At 43.4% G+C, this 14,430-nt stretch overlaps 1 protein-coding gene across 1 annotated transcript in view; it reads right to left on the reverse strand.

Annotated features, from left to right (window-relative positions):
- Chrna3 (cholinergic receptor nicotinic alpha 3 subunit) overlaps positions 1-14,430 on the reverse strand; it is a 30,849-nt gene that overhangs the window by 12,947 nt on the left and 3,472 nt on the right. Inside the window, exon 5 of the mRNA XM_023712551.1 lies at positions 1,328-2,339. Coding sequence (XP_023568319.1) covers positions 1,328-2,339 — 1,012 coding nt within the window. The remainder of the gene's footprint in view (positions 1-1,327; positions 2,340-14,430) is intronic.

Genomic DNA, 14,430 nt, shown 5'->3' on the forward strand with positions numbered 1-14,430 from the left:
CCCCGCCCACCACAAAGCATCTTTCCAGAGCACTGGCATGGACTCATCAGGGGTACCCCTGCTCCCGGTGTACTGCTAACCCACCTCTGGGCCCAGCAACCCTGGCCCCTCTTGAGAGAAGCATGGCCTACAGACTAGAGGAACCAGGCTCCCTTTAGGGAAGGCTGGACTATAAGCAATGCCCCACCATGCAATTCCTGCCTTGGCTGACTGGCTCTTAGACCACATGCATTTCATAGGGTCACTGTGCCCACATGCCCTGCAGCATCCCCAGCTGGCCTGACCCCTGCCTGAGCCTATTCCTTCCTATGGCCTGATTATGGATAAAAGAACTTGGGAAATCACCTTCTGGGATTGAATCCTGGCTCCATCCTCATGTATGACCCTAGATGGACATAAAAACTTTAAAAGAAGCTTAAGTGGACTGGGTTGGGGCTGGCCAGGGCCTCTGTATGGTGTTTACCCACCCACCATTATGCTCTGTTGAGTGGTTTGTTATGATTCTTGACTGATGCGCATGTTAACGTGACAGTATTTGCAAGTTTCAAAACAAAAAACCCAAGACAAAAAAGCAATCCTATGGGCTGGAGACATGGCTCAGTAGGATAAGCGCTTGACTGGCAAACGCAAGGATCTCAGTTCAATCCCCGGTTCTGGAAAAAAAAAAAAAAAAATCCTAAGAAAGAATCAGTAACAAGGACAGTCTTCAAAGGAACTGCCTTGAATGAAAGGAGTCAGGAGAGAGCTTTACCATGTGATCGTACGCATAAGGAGTTCGAGACAAGGAAATGTCAGTCAACAGAACACCCCAGGGTGTGGTGACTGAGGGGAGACAGGTGCCTGGAGAGCAGCAGGCGGAGTATCCGAGGATGCGAGAAGCAGTCCGTCTTTGCCCGGGTCTCGTCTACTCAGGCATGTGTGATAGGAATGTCTGGTGAGCCATCCAGCCAGGGGCAGGTGCTTTCTCCATGTGAGCACAGAGAACAAAAATGAAAGTCGAAGCTCGGCTGGTTAATGCTCACCAGATGGAGCTGATTCCTGCCCCTTGCCACTGTCCCAGCCTGTGCCCTCAGCATCGGTGTTCTAGGGGCCCAGATGGTGGCAGCCATTGGCATCACATTCTCCCAGGCTTGGTGGCCCCATTTTAGAGATGAGATACGGGCTCAGATTGGTGAGGTCCCTACACACCCCAGGACATAGGATGAGCTGAACACAGGCCACTGACTCCAGAGCCTGATTTTCTAAGCTATATCCCACACCTCGCCACATAAGAACCCATCGATGTTTGTTGAGTGACTGAATGATAAGACAGCGATCACATCCTTACCTCTTTGGCTTCATTCTGTGCTTTCATGTTTTCGGCAATGTACCTGACACTCTGGATGGCCTCTTTGATTTCCGGTGACAGAGCTGAGAGGGACATCACTGCGTCGACAGACTCAGAGCTGGAGCTCCTTGTGAGGTTGGCATTGAAGTTGGAGACCTTTACTCTGCGGTGGTGGCAGTAGCTGCATGTCCGCTCCTGGCAGGGGTAGGCCTCCTTGCAGCCCTTGGACTCCACGTGGCTGAAGCAGTTCAGGTTAGAAAGCTCGGCGCCATAGAGGGGCCTCAGGTTCACAGTTTGACCCTCACCGCTGGCTGGCCTGGTCATGAACATGACCCTGGGCAGCAGGTCCAGGAAAACAGTCTTCACCCACATGGGCATCGTGTGCGTGGTTGGCCTCCGGTAGTGCACGTTGAGCACGAAGACCGTGATGACGATGGACAGGGTGACGAAGATCATGGTGAAGAGCAGGTACTCTCCAATGAGCGGGATGACCAGCGAGGTGGATGGGATGGTCTCAGTGATGACCAGCAGGAAGACGGTGAGGGACAGCAGCACCGAGATGCAGAGCGTCACCTTCTCACCGCAGTCGGATGGCAGGTAGAAGACGAGCACGGTGAGGAAGGAGATGAGCAGGCACGGGATGATGAGGTTGATGGTGTAGAAGAGCGGCAGGCGCCGGATGTAGAGCGAGTAGGTGATGTCCGTATAGATCTCCTCACAGCAGTTATACTTGATGTCATGCTTGTAGCCCGGAGCCCTGATGATGGCCCACTCGCCGCTCTCCCAGTAGTCCTTGAGGTTCATGGAGGAGCCGATTAGGACCAGGTCGATTTTAGCCTTGTCGTAGGACCAGGACCCGAACTTCATGGTGCAGTTTTGGTAATCAAAGGGGAAGTAGGTCACATCAATCTTGCACGAGCTCTTGAAGATGGCTGGAGGCATCCACGTCACCTCCCCCGTGTACTTGAGGAGGGCTTTGGTTTTGTCATCCATCTGGAAATCCCCAACAGCGCTGTGAGAGAAAGAAGGGGTCAGTGACAGGTGTGGCATCATGGTCCCGCAGCTACCAGCCCCTTGTGCTGTCCTCAAGGAAGTGGCAATAACAAGTAGCAACCCTGTGGAGTAAGAGAGCTAAGTGAGTGACAGGCCACCCACTTCCTGAGCCCCTTTCCTGATGCCTGGATGTCCCCTAATACATTCAGCCACACGTGTCCACTCTGGGCATGTCATCCATCATTCCCTAGCACACCGTAGCTGCTGGAGCTCATACTCCCATAGGCCAAACAGCAATTCTCTCTCTTTAATGAAAAACCCTGGTGAAAGCTGTGTCCTACAGGCAGGTATTTAGGCAGCCTCTCTGGACATTTGTCACCTGCCACTGCTGTGGTCTGGACCTTGTTACTGTCTCCTTTGGTCTCTCCTGGGTGCTCAGAGTGCATGACGTGGCATGGTGGCACTAGAGGGACGGCGCAGGCCTCCTCCTCGAGCCTCGCAGCACAGGTTCACTTCCAAGCCCTGCCTCTGCATCAGGGGACCCCACTGTCCCCCGCCCTTCTGTTCCTATCATTGATCCACAATGAGAGGAACAGACAGACAGAGGACAGACAGAGCCTCCGGCTCTGTCCTCTCCTTCCTACCCACCCCACTTGCTCTCTTTGCTTCTTCCTTCCTTTCAGCCCTCTGTTTCCACAGACACAGGCTGACCTCTGGGGCTCACTGGCACCCACGATTTGCTTCCTGCAGTGGGAGGTGCTCACGAGCACTCTCAGCATGCTGCTGCACACAGACCACCTCAGCAGTCAGTGGCCCTCCGAGAGCAGCCCGGTGGCCCTCACAGTGCCCTCCCTGCCTGGAGGAGGTGCGTGGCATATCCTTGATGGGTTCTGCTGGACTCCATACCCCTGGCACTTGAAGGATTTTATGTCCCTCACACCCCTTTGTCTGGGATGGAAGAGCTGAGACACAGGCACAAAACTGGGACCCTCGGCTGGCACGAAGGGGACCTGCGGCAAGTGACAAGCATCCCCCCTGCACATCCTTCTGTTGGTCCCTGCCCCCTTCTCCTCCCTGTGACTGGGTAGGCAGTCAGTCCTCACCTGTGAGGTCTCAGGGCCCAAGCCACCCCACCCCCATTCCAGCCAGCTGCCTGTCCTCCCAGGCCACTGGATCCTAACCCCCTTCCCTCCTGAAGCCCTGGTTTCAGCAGGAGGAGCTGATGAGCTGAGGAGTGGCAGGGTGGGGGTGGAGGACCACATAGCCTTCAGGTGGGCCCAGTCCTCATCAGCCATACAGGACCCCCAGAGCTAAAGCCTCTCACGAAGTGATAAGCTTTGGGCAGGAGGTCTGGTCCTGGCCACAGGCATCCCTATTTTCCCAAATGCTGGTGCACAGGATCAGAGCTACTCCAAAGCCTCATCTGGAGCTACAAAGGCAGAACTGAGGAGCTGCAACAGAGGTTGATGACTGAATCTGAAACACTTAACCCCCAGCCTCTGCAGGTAACTCACTGCTCCTGCGCTAGTCCAATCCTTGCATGGCATGTCAGAAGAAATGGGGCTGGAAGCAGGAATCCTTTGCTCAAGGTCCACAGAGTTTGTGGGCAGAGCCTTGGTGACTCAGAACCTGGGTTCCCAAATGAGGAGTCACCAAAACGTGTGTGCTGAGGACAAACCCTGAGGTAGGCTTGCTGCACAGCAGTGCATCTCTGGTGGCTTTCCAGGCCCCTGGTCATGGCCTACAGGGGCTCCTGGCTGAGGCCTCCCAGAACAGAAGGCCCAGGGCAATATCAGCAGTCACATCTGTGTCACCAGGAGACAGGGAACAGGAGAGTCCACCTGGAGACAGGGCAGGCACAGCTCTAGCTACAGAGGGCCTTGGGTATCTATCTGTCTGTGAATGAATGGGAAGGGAAATAGGGAGGGAGAGAGGAGAAAGAGAAGAGGGGAGTGAAAAGGGAGGGAGGGAGGGAGGGCGGGAGGGAAATCTCACCCCACAATGAACCTTGGAGATAGCCAGCAGCAGAGAAAACAGAAGCAGGAGGGCTCTGGGTCAACTTCCTGCCAAGCTTTGTGAGTTGGTTGAGAAAGGAAAAGGCAGGCACATGCACGTGATTAGATGAGGTACCACCTCAATACAGGAAGATTAACGACATAAGTAGGTGAGGGTAGGGGAAAGATTAAGATGGGGAGTTTCAAAATTCCCTTCGAGGGCCTGAGGAAATAGGTCACTAGAATAAGCGCTTGCCTGGCAAGTGTAGGGTCCTGAGTTCAATCCCCAGTTCCGAAAAAAAAAAAAAAAAGAAAAAAAAAAAAAAAAAAGAAAAATTCCCTTCGAAAAATAAGGCAATGAGGACAGCCAAACTCACTGACCACATCATCGATCGTGTGAGGGGTCAAGGTGGCCCCAAGCCTCAGAAGCTGAGGATGGGCCCACGGGACCCATGTGGGTTCGGCGGCTTGGTGGAAGCAGTTGAGGAAAAGTAATGAGGGTTCCCAGGTCCTAAGGGTTGTGGAGGCCCAGAAACCGCCAAGACATGACCATCCTCAAAGCAGGGGACCCTGCCGACCCTGCGCCCTCACCTGGTGGACAGTGGAAGAGGCCCACAGAGGCCGCCTGGGGGGAGAGGACGAAACACTGAAAACCCCTGTGAGGTATGCAGGGCTCCCAGCAGCAGCTGCCCCTATTGTTTCTTTTTTTCTTTAATGTATTTGGTACAGGGTCTCACAATGCAGCTCAGACTCGTAGTGATCCTCCTGTTTTCAGCCTTCCTAGTACTGGGATTACAGGCATGCGCCACAACATAGGGTCTCAGTGGCTGGCTCAGTGTGCCTTGGGGTGAGGTTGGCACTGCATGTGGTGCTGGGGATTGAACTGCAGTCCCTGCACTTGCCTAAGCAGGCATTTAGTCCACTGAGCTATCTCACAGGCCCCAAACCTCAAATTTCTGTGGCGACACATATGTGACGCCTTGCTGTCAAAAGTATGTACAATACAATATTCAGAACAAAGAAATGGTCAAAAGAAACCCCAGTGTAATGACTTTGTCTTTCTTTCTTTCTTTCTTTCTTTCTTTCTTTCTTTCTTTCTTTCTTTCTTTCTTTCTTTCTTTCTTTCTTTCTTTCTTTCTGTGGTACCAGGGATTGAACTCAGGACCTTGAGCTTCTCAGGCAAGTACTTATTCTACTGAGCTATCTCCCTGGCCCTTTGTCTTTATTTATATAACTCTTACATGCAGTATGGTAGTGTGTTGCAGAACATAACACTACAGTACCATACTGTGCAGTAAACCAGCAAATACTAGAGAACTGTACTGTAGAAGAAGGACACACTATGAGTCCAAATGCAGATCAAAGTCTCAGTAGTATTGGGTTGTAAGTTCAAGGGGAATGCCCTAGTAGTTAAGACCAAACAGTAGAACTAGTCATTAAAGAGTAAGTCATTAAATGAGGAATACCTGTGTGTAAATATATACTCAGCAAACATCAGCATCTCCAACATCATAAAATAAACACTAATAGATGTGAAAATTCAGATGAATACCAATACACTTATAATGGGGGCTCTCAATACCACACTGTCACAAAGGGGCAAATCAACTAGGCAAAAAAATCAAAAAAATTCTCAGAGCTGAACCAAACCTCTGAACAAATGCATGTAATAGCTATTTACAGAGTCTTCCACTCAACAACAGAGTAAACATTCTTTTCAGCATCATATGGAACTTTTTCTAAAATAGACCACATGGGCAGAGGAGATGGCTCAGTAGGATAAGTGCTTGCCTGGCAAGTGCGAGGGTCTGAGTTCAATCCCCGGTTCCACCAAAAAAAAAAAAAAAAAATAGACCACATGCTAACTCATAGAGTATGCTTATGTAAATGCAAAAGAACTAAACTTATCCCACATATATTACTGGACCATAGTGCTGTGAGACTAGAAATCAATGACAAAGGATACCCCAGAAGCTATATAAACACATGAAAGATAAATAATACCCTCTTGAACAATTAATGGGTCACAGATGAAATAAAAGAGGAAACTAGAAAGTTTCTATAATCAATAATGTCAGTATAACATACTGTAATCTATGAGACATCATGAAAGCCATCCTAAAAGGGAAGTTTATAGCAGTAAATTCCCACATTAGGAAAACATAGCATGTTCAAATAAATAACCTAATAATAGACCTCAAAGAAACAAAAGGTCCCAGGAAAATAAAAACAATTCCAACCCAATGTTAGTACAAGGAAGGAAATTACAAAGATAAGGACAGAAATTAATGAAACCACAGCTGGGCATGGTGGCACAAGCCTGTAATCCTAATATTCAGGAGGCTGAGGCAAAAGGATCACTGAGAGTTCAAGGCCAATATGGACTACATAGTGAATTCAAGATCAGCCTGAATTACATAGTGAAACCCTGTCTTAAACAAACAAAGAACAATACAAAGAATCAGTGAATCAAAGAACTGATTCTTTGAAAGACTGAACAAAATAGACAAATCCTTAGTCTTATATAAAAAATGAAAGATGAGACCTAAATCCACGAATTAGAAATGAAAGAGGCAAAGTCACCACTGTGGAAATTAGTGTGGAGACTCCTCAAAAAGCTAAGACTAGAGATCCTCTTTGGCCCAGCTCTTCTCCTTCCTGGTATCTTCCCAAAAGAATTAAAAGCATCATACCATAGTGATATACACACACCCATGAATACAGTGGCACAGTCTGCAATAGCTAAATCTTGGAAACAGCCCAAATGCCCATCAACTGATGAATGGATAAAGAAGATGTGGGTTTGTATACAATTGACTACTCTTCTGCCATAAAGAAGGATAAGCTTGAGCTACCTGTAGCTAAGCGGATGCACCTTGAGACCACACTGTTAAGTGAAATAAATTGGATATGGTAAATGCCACGTTTTTCCCTGTTGTGAGAAACCAAAAGTGTAAACAAGGACCAAAATGTATTAATACATATTGTGAAACAGGAAGAAAATTTTCAAGTGGGAAAAAGCACAACGGAGGAGTCAGGGGAAAAGAAAGGAAGGAAAAAGAAAAGAAGCAAAAAGTGGAAATAAAGCTTTTGTAAATAAGGGAGAGGGGTTGAAGGGAAAATAAGGGGAGAGGGGAAAAAAGCAAGAAGTTATATCATATACAGCTATAAATTTCCCATAATGAATGTGATCTTTATGTATACCTAACATGTATCAATAAACTTAATTTAAAAAACAGGCAAAATCACAATTAGTGTTTCTGAAATACAGATTACTGGCAACTACTTTGAGAACATGTACTGTAATAAAATAGAAAACTCGGAAGAAATGGATAAATTCCTAGATACATATGAACTACCAAAGCTAAAACAAAACAAAACAATTTTAAACAAGCCAACATCAGTCAGTGAAAATGAAGAAGTAATAATTTTTTTAAAAACTAGCAATTTAGAAACGCCTAGGCCATAGCAGATTCACTGTCAAATTCTACAAGATCTATCACTAATACTCCTCAAGCTCATTAATGAAAGTGAAGACAAAACCGTACTCCAAAAGTCATTCCAGAAAGCAAGCATTATCTATCCTATTCCAAAACCAGAAAGGGACCTAAGTAAAAAGAACTACAGACCAATCTCTTTAATGAACTTAGGTGCAAAAATTCTCAAGACACTGGCAAACGGAATGCAGCAGATCATCAAAAAAACCCCCCAAAAACATATATCATGACCAAGAAGGATTCATTCCAGGGATGCAGGGATGGTTTAATATATGTAAATCAATAAATGTAATTCACCACTTAAGTAGAAGCAAGAACAAAAGCCATATGATCACCTCAATAGATGCAGAAAAAGCTTTGACAAAATTTAGCATCCCCTCATAAGAACTCTCAAGAAAATAGAGAGTACTTATCTTAATGTTATTAAGGGCCATTTATGATAAACCAATGGCCAACATCATGCTTAATAATAAGAAGCTGAAAGGTTTCCCTCTAAAATCAGGAACAAGGCAAGGGTGGCCACTATCACCACTTTTCTTCAACATAATTCTAGAAATACTAGCTAGAGCAATTAGACAATAAATAGAAGGGATATGGATAGTGAAAGAAGTTAAATTATCATTATTTGCAGACAACATGATCCTCTGCATAGAAGACTCTAAAATTTTCATTAGGACTTCTAGAACTAAAAACCAAATTCAGCAGTGTAGCAGGATATGAAGTTAACATGAAAATATCAATAGCATTCCTGTATAGCAATGACAAACTTACTGAGAGAGAAATTAGGAAAATAATACCATTCATAATCACACCAACAAAAATGAAATACTTAGGAATTAACCTAACCAAGAAAGTGAAAGACCTTTATATACTATACTATAAAACTATAATACTCTGAATAAGGAGATTGAAGAGGGTATCAGAAAATGGAAAGGTATGCCCCCCTGAAATCCAGATTAGGGTATCCTAATCCTGGATAGGCAGAACCAATACCACTGAAAGGGACACACTTCCAAAACTGTTACGTGGATTTAATATAATCTCAATCAAAATACCAATAATATTTCTTATTGAACAGGAGAAAGTAACCTTAAAATTCATATGGAACCAAGAGAGACCAGGAATAGCAAAGGCAATTTTGGGTAACAAGGGCAAGGCAGGAGGCATCATAATCCCAGACCTCAAGTTATATTGCAAAGCTACAGTCATAAAAACAGCATGATATTGGAGGAAAAAAAACAGACTCATAAATCAAAGAAACAGAATAAAAGATATACAAACAACTCCAGGCACACTCAGTTACATGATCTTTGCTAAAGGAGCCAAATTCCTTTATTGGAGGAAAGTGCCTCTTTAACAAGTGGTGCTAAGAAAAACTGGCTGTCCACATGCCAAAGACTGAATGAGACCTATATCTCCTACCTTCAAATATAGCAAAATGAATCTAAGATCTCAACAAAAACTCAAAAACTCAATCTGGTGGAAGATATAATATGGAACATTCTTTAAGACATGAGTGTAGGCAAAGACTTTCTGAATAAAGCACTGGTTGCACAAGAAATGATACCAAGAATCAACAAATGGGAGCACATTTAATTAAAAAACTTGGTATCATAAAGAAATCAATCAAAAAACAAATGTTGGATAGGCTGTGGAGAAAAAGGAACCCTTCTCCACTGCTGGTGGGAATGTAGATTGGTGCAACCATTATGGAACTCAGTGTGGAGACTCCTTAAAAAACTAGGACTGGAAATCCCATGCAAACCAGCTATCCCCCTACTGGGAATTTTCCCAGAGGAACTGAAAACGTCATATCGTGGTGATATATGTGCACCTATGTTTATAGCAGCACAATTTGTGAGCCAAATCTTGGAAGCAACCAAAATACCTGCCACCTGAGGAATGGATGAAAAAGATGTGGTATTTTTATACAATGGAGTATTACTCAGTTATAAAGAATGATAAACTCGAAGCCTTTATATTTAAGTGGATGCCACTTGAAGATATATTCATGAGTGAAATAAACCAGACCCACATATGTAAATATCGTATAGTCTCCCTAGTATAAGAACTCAAAAGAATAGATTAAAAATAGAAAGGTATAACACAATTAAAAGGAAAGCGAGAATTTAAGGATTAAATAATGAAGAGAGGGCAAGGAGAAAAGCTAGGAAACAAGACAGGGGCAAAGTCATACATTTATATGCACAAGATGGTTAAGGCAATGATCCTGAGAATCTTCAGCAGGTTTTTGAAACTAGCAGTTAATTGGTAGGATTCTCACCCTGACTAACTATGTATGCTGATACCTGTGAACTAAGCAACTACACTGAAGACAGCAATGTACAATACTAGGGTCATGCTTGGAATGCCTGTCATTCTAGTCTTCTAAATATGTACTGCTTGTCATGTCATATCAATTACTGCTATACTGTGTCTTAAGTAAATGTTTGTCTAAAAAAAAAGGTAATAAGTGAAAACAAGAGAAAAGAAAAAAATGTCATAGGACTGTCCTGCTACAATGCTGTATATGGTCAGATCTCTAAATTTCTGTGTAAAAATATGGAATTGTTTATTCCTATTTTTGAAATATTTTCTTATTTCTTTAATTTTTTTTCTTCATATTCTGTAGGGACTTAAAGTTTAACATATCAATACTTGATGGAAAATACCTGTTCCATGTTATGTCTAAGATGTTTGATATTCAGACAGATAGTGAGGTTAAGCTCAACTGCCTATGTTGTAGGATAATAATAATAAGCTTCTCTTCTGGAGGGTTAACAACTTAAGTTTGTAGACCAAAAATTAGAGAAAAAGAAGGGCTTCAAGGACAGCCAACATTTTGGCCCTAGCCGTTCAAGGTCAGTGAGGACTCAGGACATAGGAAAACCTATACTGTAACATCCTGTAACTCAGTTGTGTCCCAAATTTTCTGATCAAGGGGATTATGGGACCACAGAGGAAAGTGATCGATGATGTAGAGTGTGCCTAAGGAGAGTCACATGGAGAGAAAACATTCTCTCAGGCTTTCACAGAGAGCAAATTGTTCAAGCAATGGCTGTGACTCATCCACATGGCTGACACTGACAGAGGATCTACAAACTGAGGTATAGGGCTTCAGGGTAAAATCCTGAGGGGATTTGGCAGATACAGAAGTTACATCTCCTGTTATACAGGTCTTGCTTTATAGCAAGGCCTTAAGCATCCAGCAGAAAAGTATAAAAACGAGATACAAAAAGTAGAGCCATAATAATATTCTGAGCTATAAAAGGCTCAAGTCAACAACTTCTGACATTGCCAGTCCTATGGATAACCCACTACTATTGTGGGCTGCTGGACTATATTGGATTATTTTGCTGAATTCAAGCACCTATAATATTTAAATGGCAATGGAATACCCATTTCTGATAAAACTAAACAAGAAGGTTAGATATACAGCTACTTTCTCTTAATTCAATGAGAAGAAAGATTTGTACTAATAGTGTTTGGACAGGATATCATGTCTTCATCTTGTACTATGCATAACCACTATGAAGACAACAATATGCAATGTATTAATTATTGAAATTGTCCTACTAATCGGTTTTGAAACTGCCTCATTGCTATTTGTTTCTCAAAAAAATTTAAAAAAATTAAAAAGCTTGGGCTGGCCAGATAGCTCAGTGGATTAAAGTGCCTGCATAGGCAGGCTCAGAGACTGGGATTGGATCCCGGGCATGCCCTGATGGCCCCACCCCCGGGGTGTGACTGAGACCAGGTGTGGGAGTGTCTGTAATCCCAGTGCTTGGGAGGCTGAAAACAGTAGGATTACTACAAGTCCAATCTGTGTAGTGAGACTCTATAGACCCTGTACTAAATACATTAAAAAAAATTAAAAAGCTTTTGCACATCAAAGGAAACCAACAAAGTGAATAGACAAACTAGAGGATGGGTTGACCAAGAAATCAACAATAACAAATGCTGGTGAGGCTATGGGGAGAAAGGAACCCTCCTTTATTGTTGATGGGAGTGTAGCGTGATACACTATGAAAGTCATTATGGAGATTCCTCAAAAAACTAAATATGAAAATTCTATTTGACCCCGCTATGCCCCTTTAGGATATCTTCCCAAGTGTTAAACATCATGCCAGAGTGATATAAGTGTACCTATGTTTATAGCAGCACAATTCATAATAGCTAAATATTGGTGTTATGGTTTGTCTAGGTGTCCCTTCCCCAAAGTCTCATGCAGTCTTGGGGTGGCTTCTGGAGTTTGTGATTATTATTGGTGTGGATGCTGCACCTGCCCTGGGGCAGGTAATTTGCATTACAATGTAAGGTGGGAAGAGAAGCTAGCGGCTTGAGCTGCTGCTACCCCTCACTTTGCTCTTGCTCTTTGCCTCCACCATGAAAAGGTGCTCTCTGCCATGTGCTGCTCTGCCTGGACCCAGTTGAATGTGGACAGAAACCTCCAGTAACTGTGAGCTAAATAAACCTTTCCTTCCTTCAATTTGGTTGTCGGGTATTTGTCCCTGCAATGAGAGAAGAGTAACTAAGATAGTTGGAATCAGCCATCAACAGATGAATGGGTAAAGAAAGTGTGATACCTATACACAAAGTCCCACTCTGCAGTTAAGAAAGATAAACTTGCTGCATCTGTAGGAAAATGGACACACTTTGAGACGATAAAGTTAGGTGAAGCAAGTGAGACACAAACTTGACCATCATAAGGTTTCCCTTAAACAAAAAATTTAATAGAAAAGGAGAAAGAGAAAAGAGAAAAAAGGTATTATATTCTAAATATGTTTATTTTGTTGGCTTCTGGTTTCACTTTAACACTGTCTGAGACTTCACTTTGCAGGATTTATATTTCTTTGGCTATGTTAAGGTTTTCGTTGCTATGAGCATGGTTTATTTTGAAAACAAATTAAATTCCTAGAATAAAAAAAATCTATGAAGCCAGAGAATAGCTCAGAGGCTGTCTAGATTTGGGGGTGTGGGGGGTTGGGAGATACTGGAGTGTAGAATGTTTTGATGTGAGATAAAGAAAAATGGCCTAATTTGATTGTAGTTGTAGTTGTAACCACAAAGTGCTAAAAAAAAAAATCTACTGAATCTTACATCTGAAGTTTGTAAATTGTGTGTTGTACAGATTTTCAGTTCAATAAAGTTGTTTTATTTAAAAAATAAAAAAGACAAGGCTAGCCTGAACTGAATAGTGAAACCCTGTCACAAAAAGACCAAGAAACAAACAAACAAACAAACAAACAAACAAACAAAGGAAGGAAGGAAGAAAGGAAGGAAAGAAGGAAGGAAGGAAGGAAGGAAGGAAGGAAGGAAGGAAGGAAGGAAGGAAGGAAGGAGTGGCAGTACACACCTGCGGTCCATTTCACCAGAAGCTGAGGCAGGAGGATTATTTAAGCTCACAAGTTCAATTTCAGCTTGGGCAACATAACAAGAATGCATCTCAAAAATACATAAATAGATAAATGAAACATTAAATAAATAAATGTATTCTTTTTTTTTTTTTTGTGGAACCGGGGATTGAACTCAGGCCCTTGCACTTGCCAGGCAAGTGCTTATTCCACTGAGCCATCTCCCCAGCCCCTAAATAAATAAATGTAGAGACAAAAAAAAAAAAAAAAAAAAAAAAAAAAATGCTTTCAACAGCCAAGCGAAAGAACAATAAGATGACTACACCTCCAATTTGTCCAGGGCAGTCCTGGTTTATGTTGGGTTCCTGGAGAGCTTGTTAATGGTGTTCCTGTTCTCGCTCAAAAGAAACCCTGATTAACAACCAAAAGAAAATGTAGATCAGCATCAGCTATTGATAGCAACACATCACACTAAAAGAAAATATGCTAGTTTATAGAATTTTTGATGGAAGAAAATAGAGCCAAGGATTTTAAATCAGCCAAACAGCTTAAAATATCCTCTAAGAAGCCCATGATAAATCTGGGTACGTGCCTACAATCCTAGTCCTCAAGGGTGGCAGGAGTATCTTCAGAAGTTCAAGGCCAGCCTGGGCTACACAGCAAGACTTTCCATCTTTAAAAAAAAGAAAAATTAACTAAACTAAAAAAATAAATTAAAAAGCCACAATGAGTTGAGTTTTCTAAAGCCTACAGCATAATGTGCATTCATGAGGACTCTGAAGTTCCTATTAGGGAATAAACTTCAGAAAACAAAATATTATAGGAGAAAACTGGATGTATGGGAAAAGGTGTCTCTGTGTGTTAGAAAGAGAGGGAGGGCTAACCCGAGGAGGGTGTGTTTCACATAGAACATCAGGGTGCATGGCTTTGTTGGTGTTATTTTCAGCTTTCAACTCCAGAGCAAAGACTCCGGGCCGGCGTGAGTGTGGGAATTTCTGCCTGCTCCTGGTGCTCAATTCCAGAGCAATTCCTTGTGCTATCTGGTTGTCTCTGTATCCAATCTGAAGAATTTGGCTGTGTCTCTTGTGATTGCTAAAATCCTACACCCTCCAGCCATTACCCCCAAGATTGCCAGCCACGGAACAGCTACAACACCCAAGCCGCAGGATATTTTAGCCTATGGTCTGAAGTGTCGCTTAGCACAATCTCCCCACCCTCCACCCAGTTTCCTCAGAGTCTCCAGACCATGAGAGGTCTATGCTGCT

The sequence above is a fragment of the Octodon degus genome, unplaced genomic scaffold (genome assembly GCF_000260255.1).
Source record: "Octodon degus isolate 3935 unplaced genomic scaffold, OctDeg1.0 scaffold00026, whole genome shotgun sequence".
NCBI lineage: Eukaryota > Metazoa > Chordata > Mammalia > Rodentia > Octodontidae > Octodon > Octodon degus.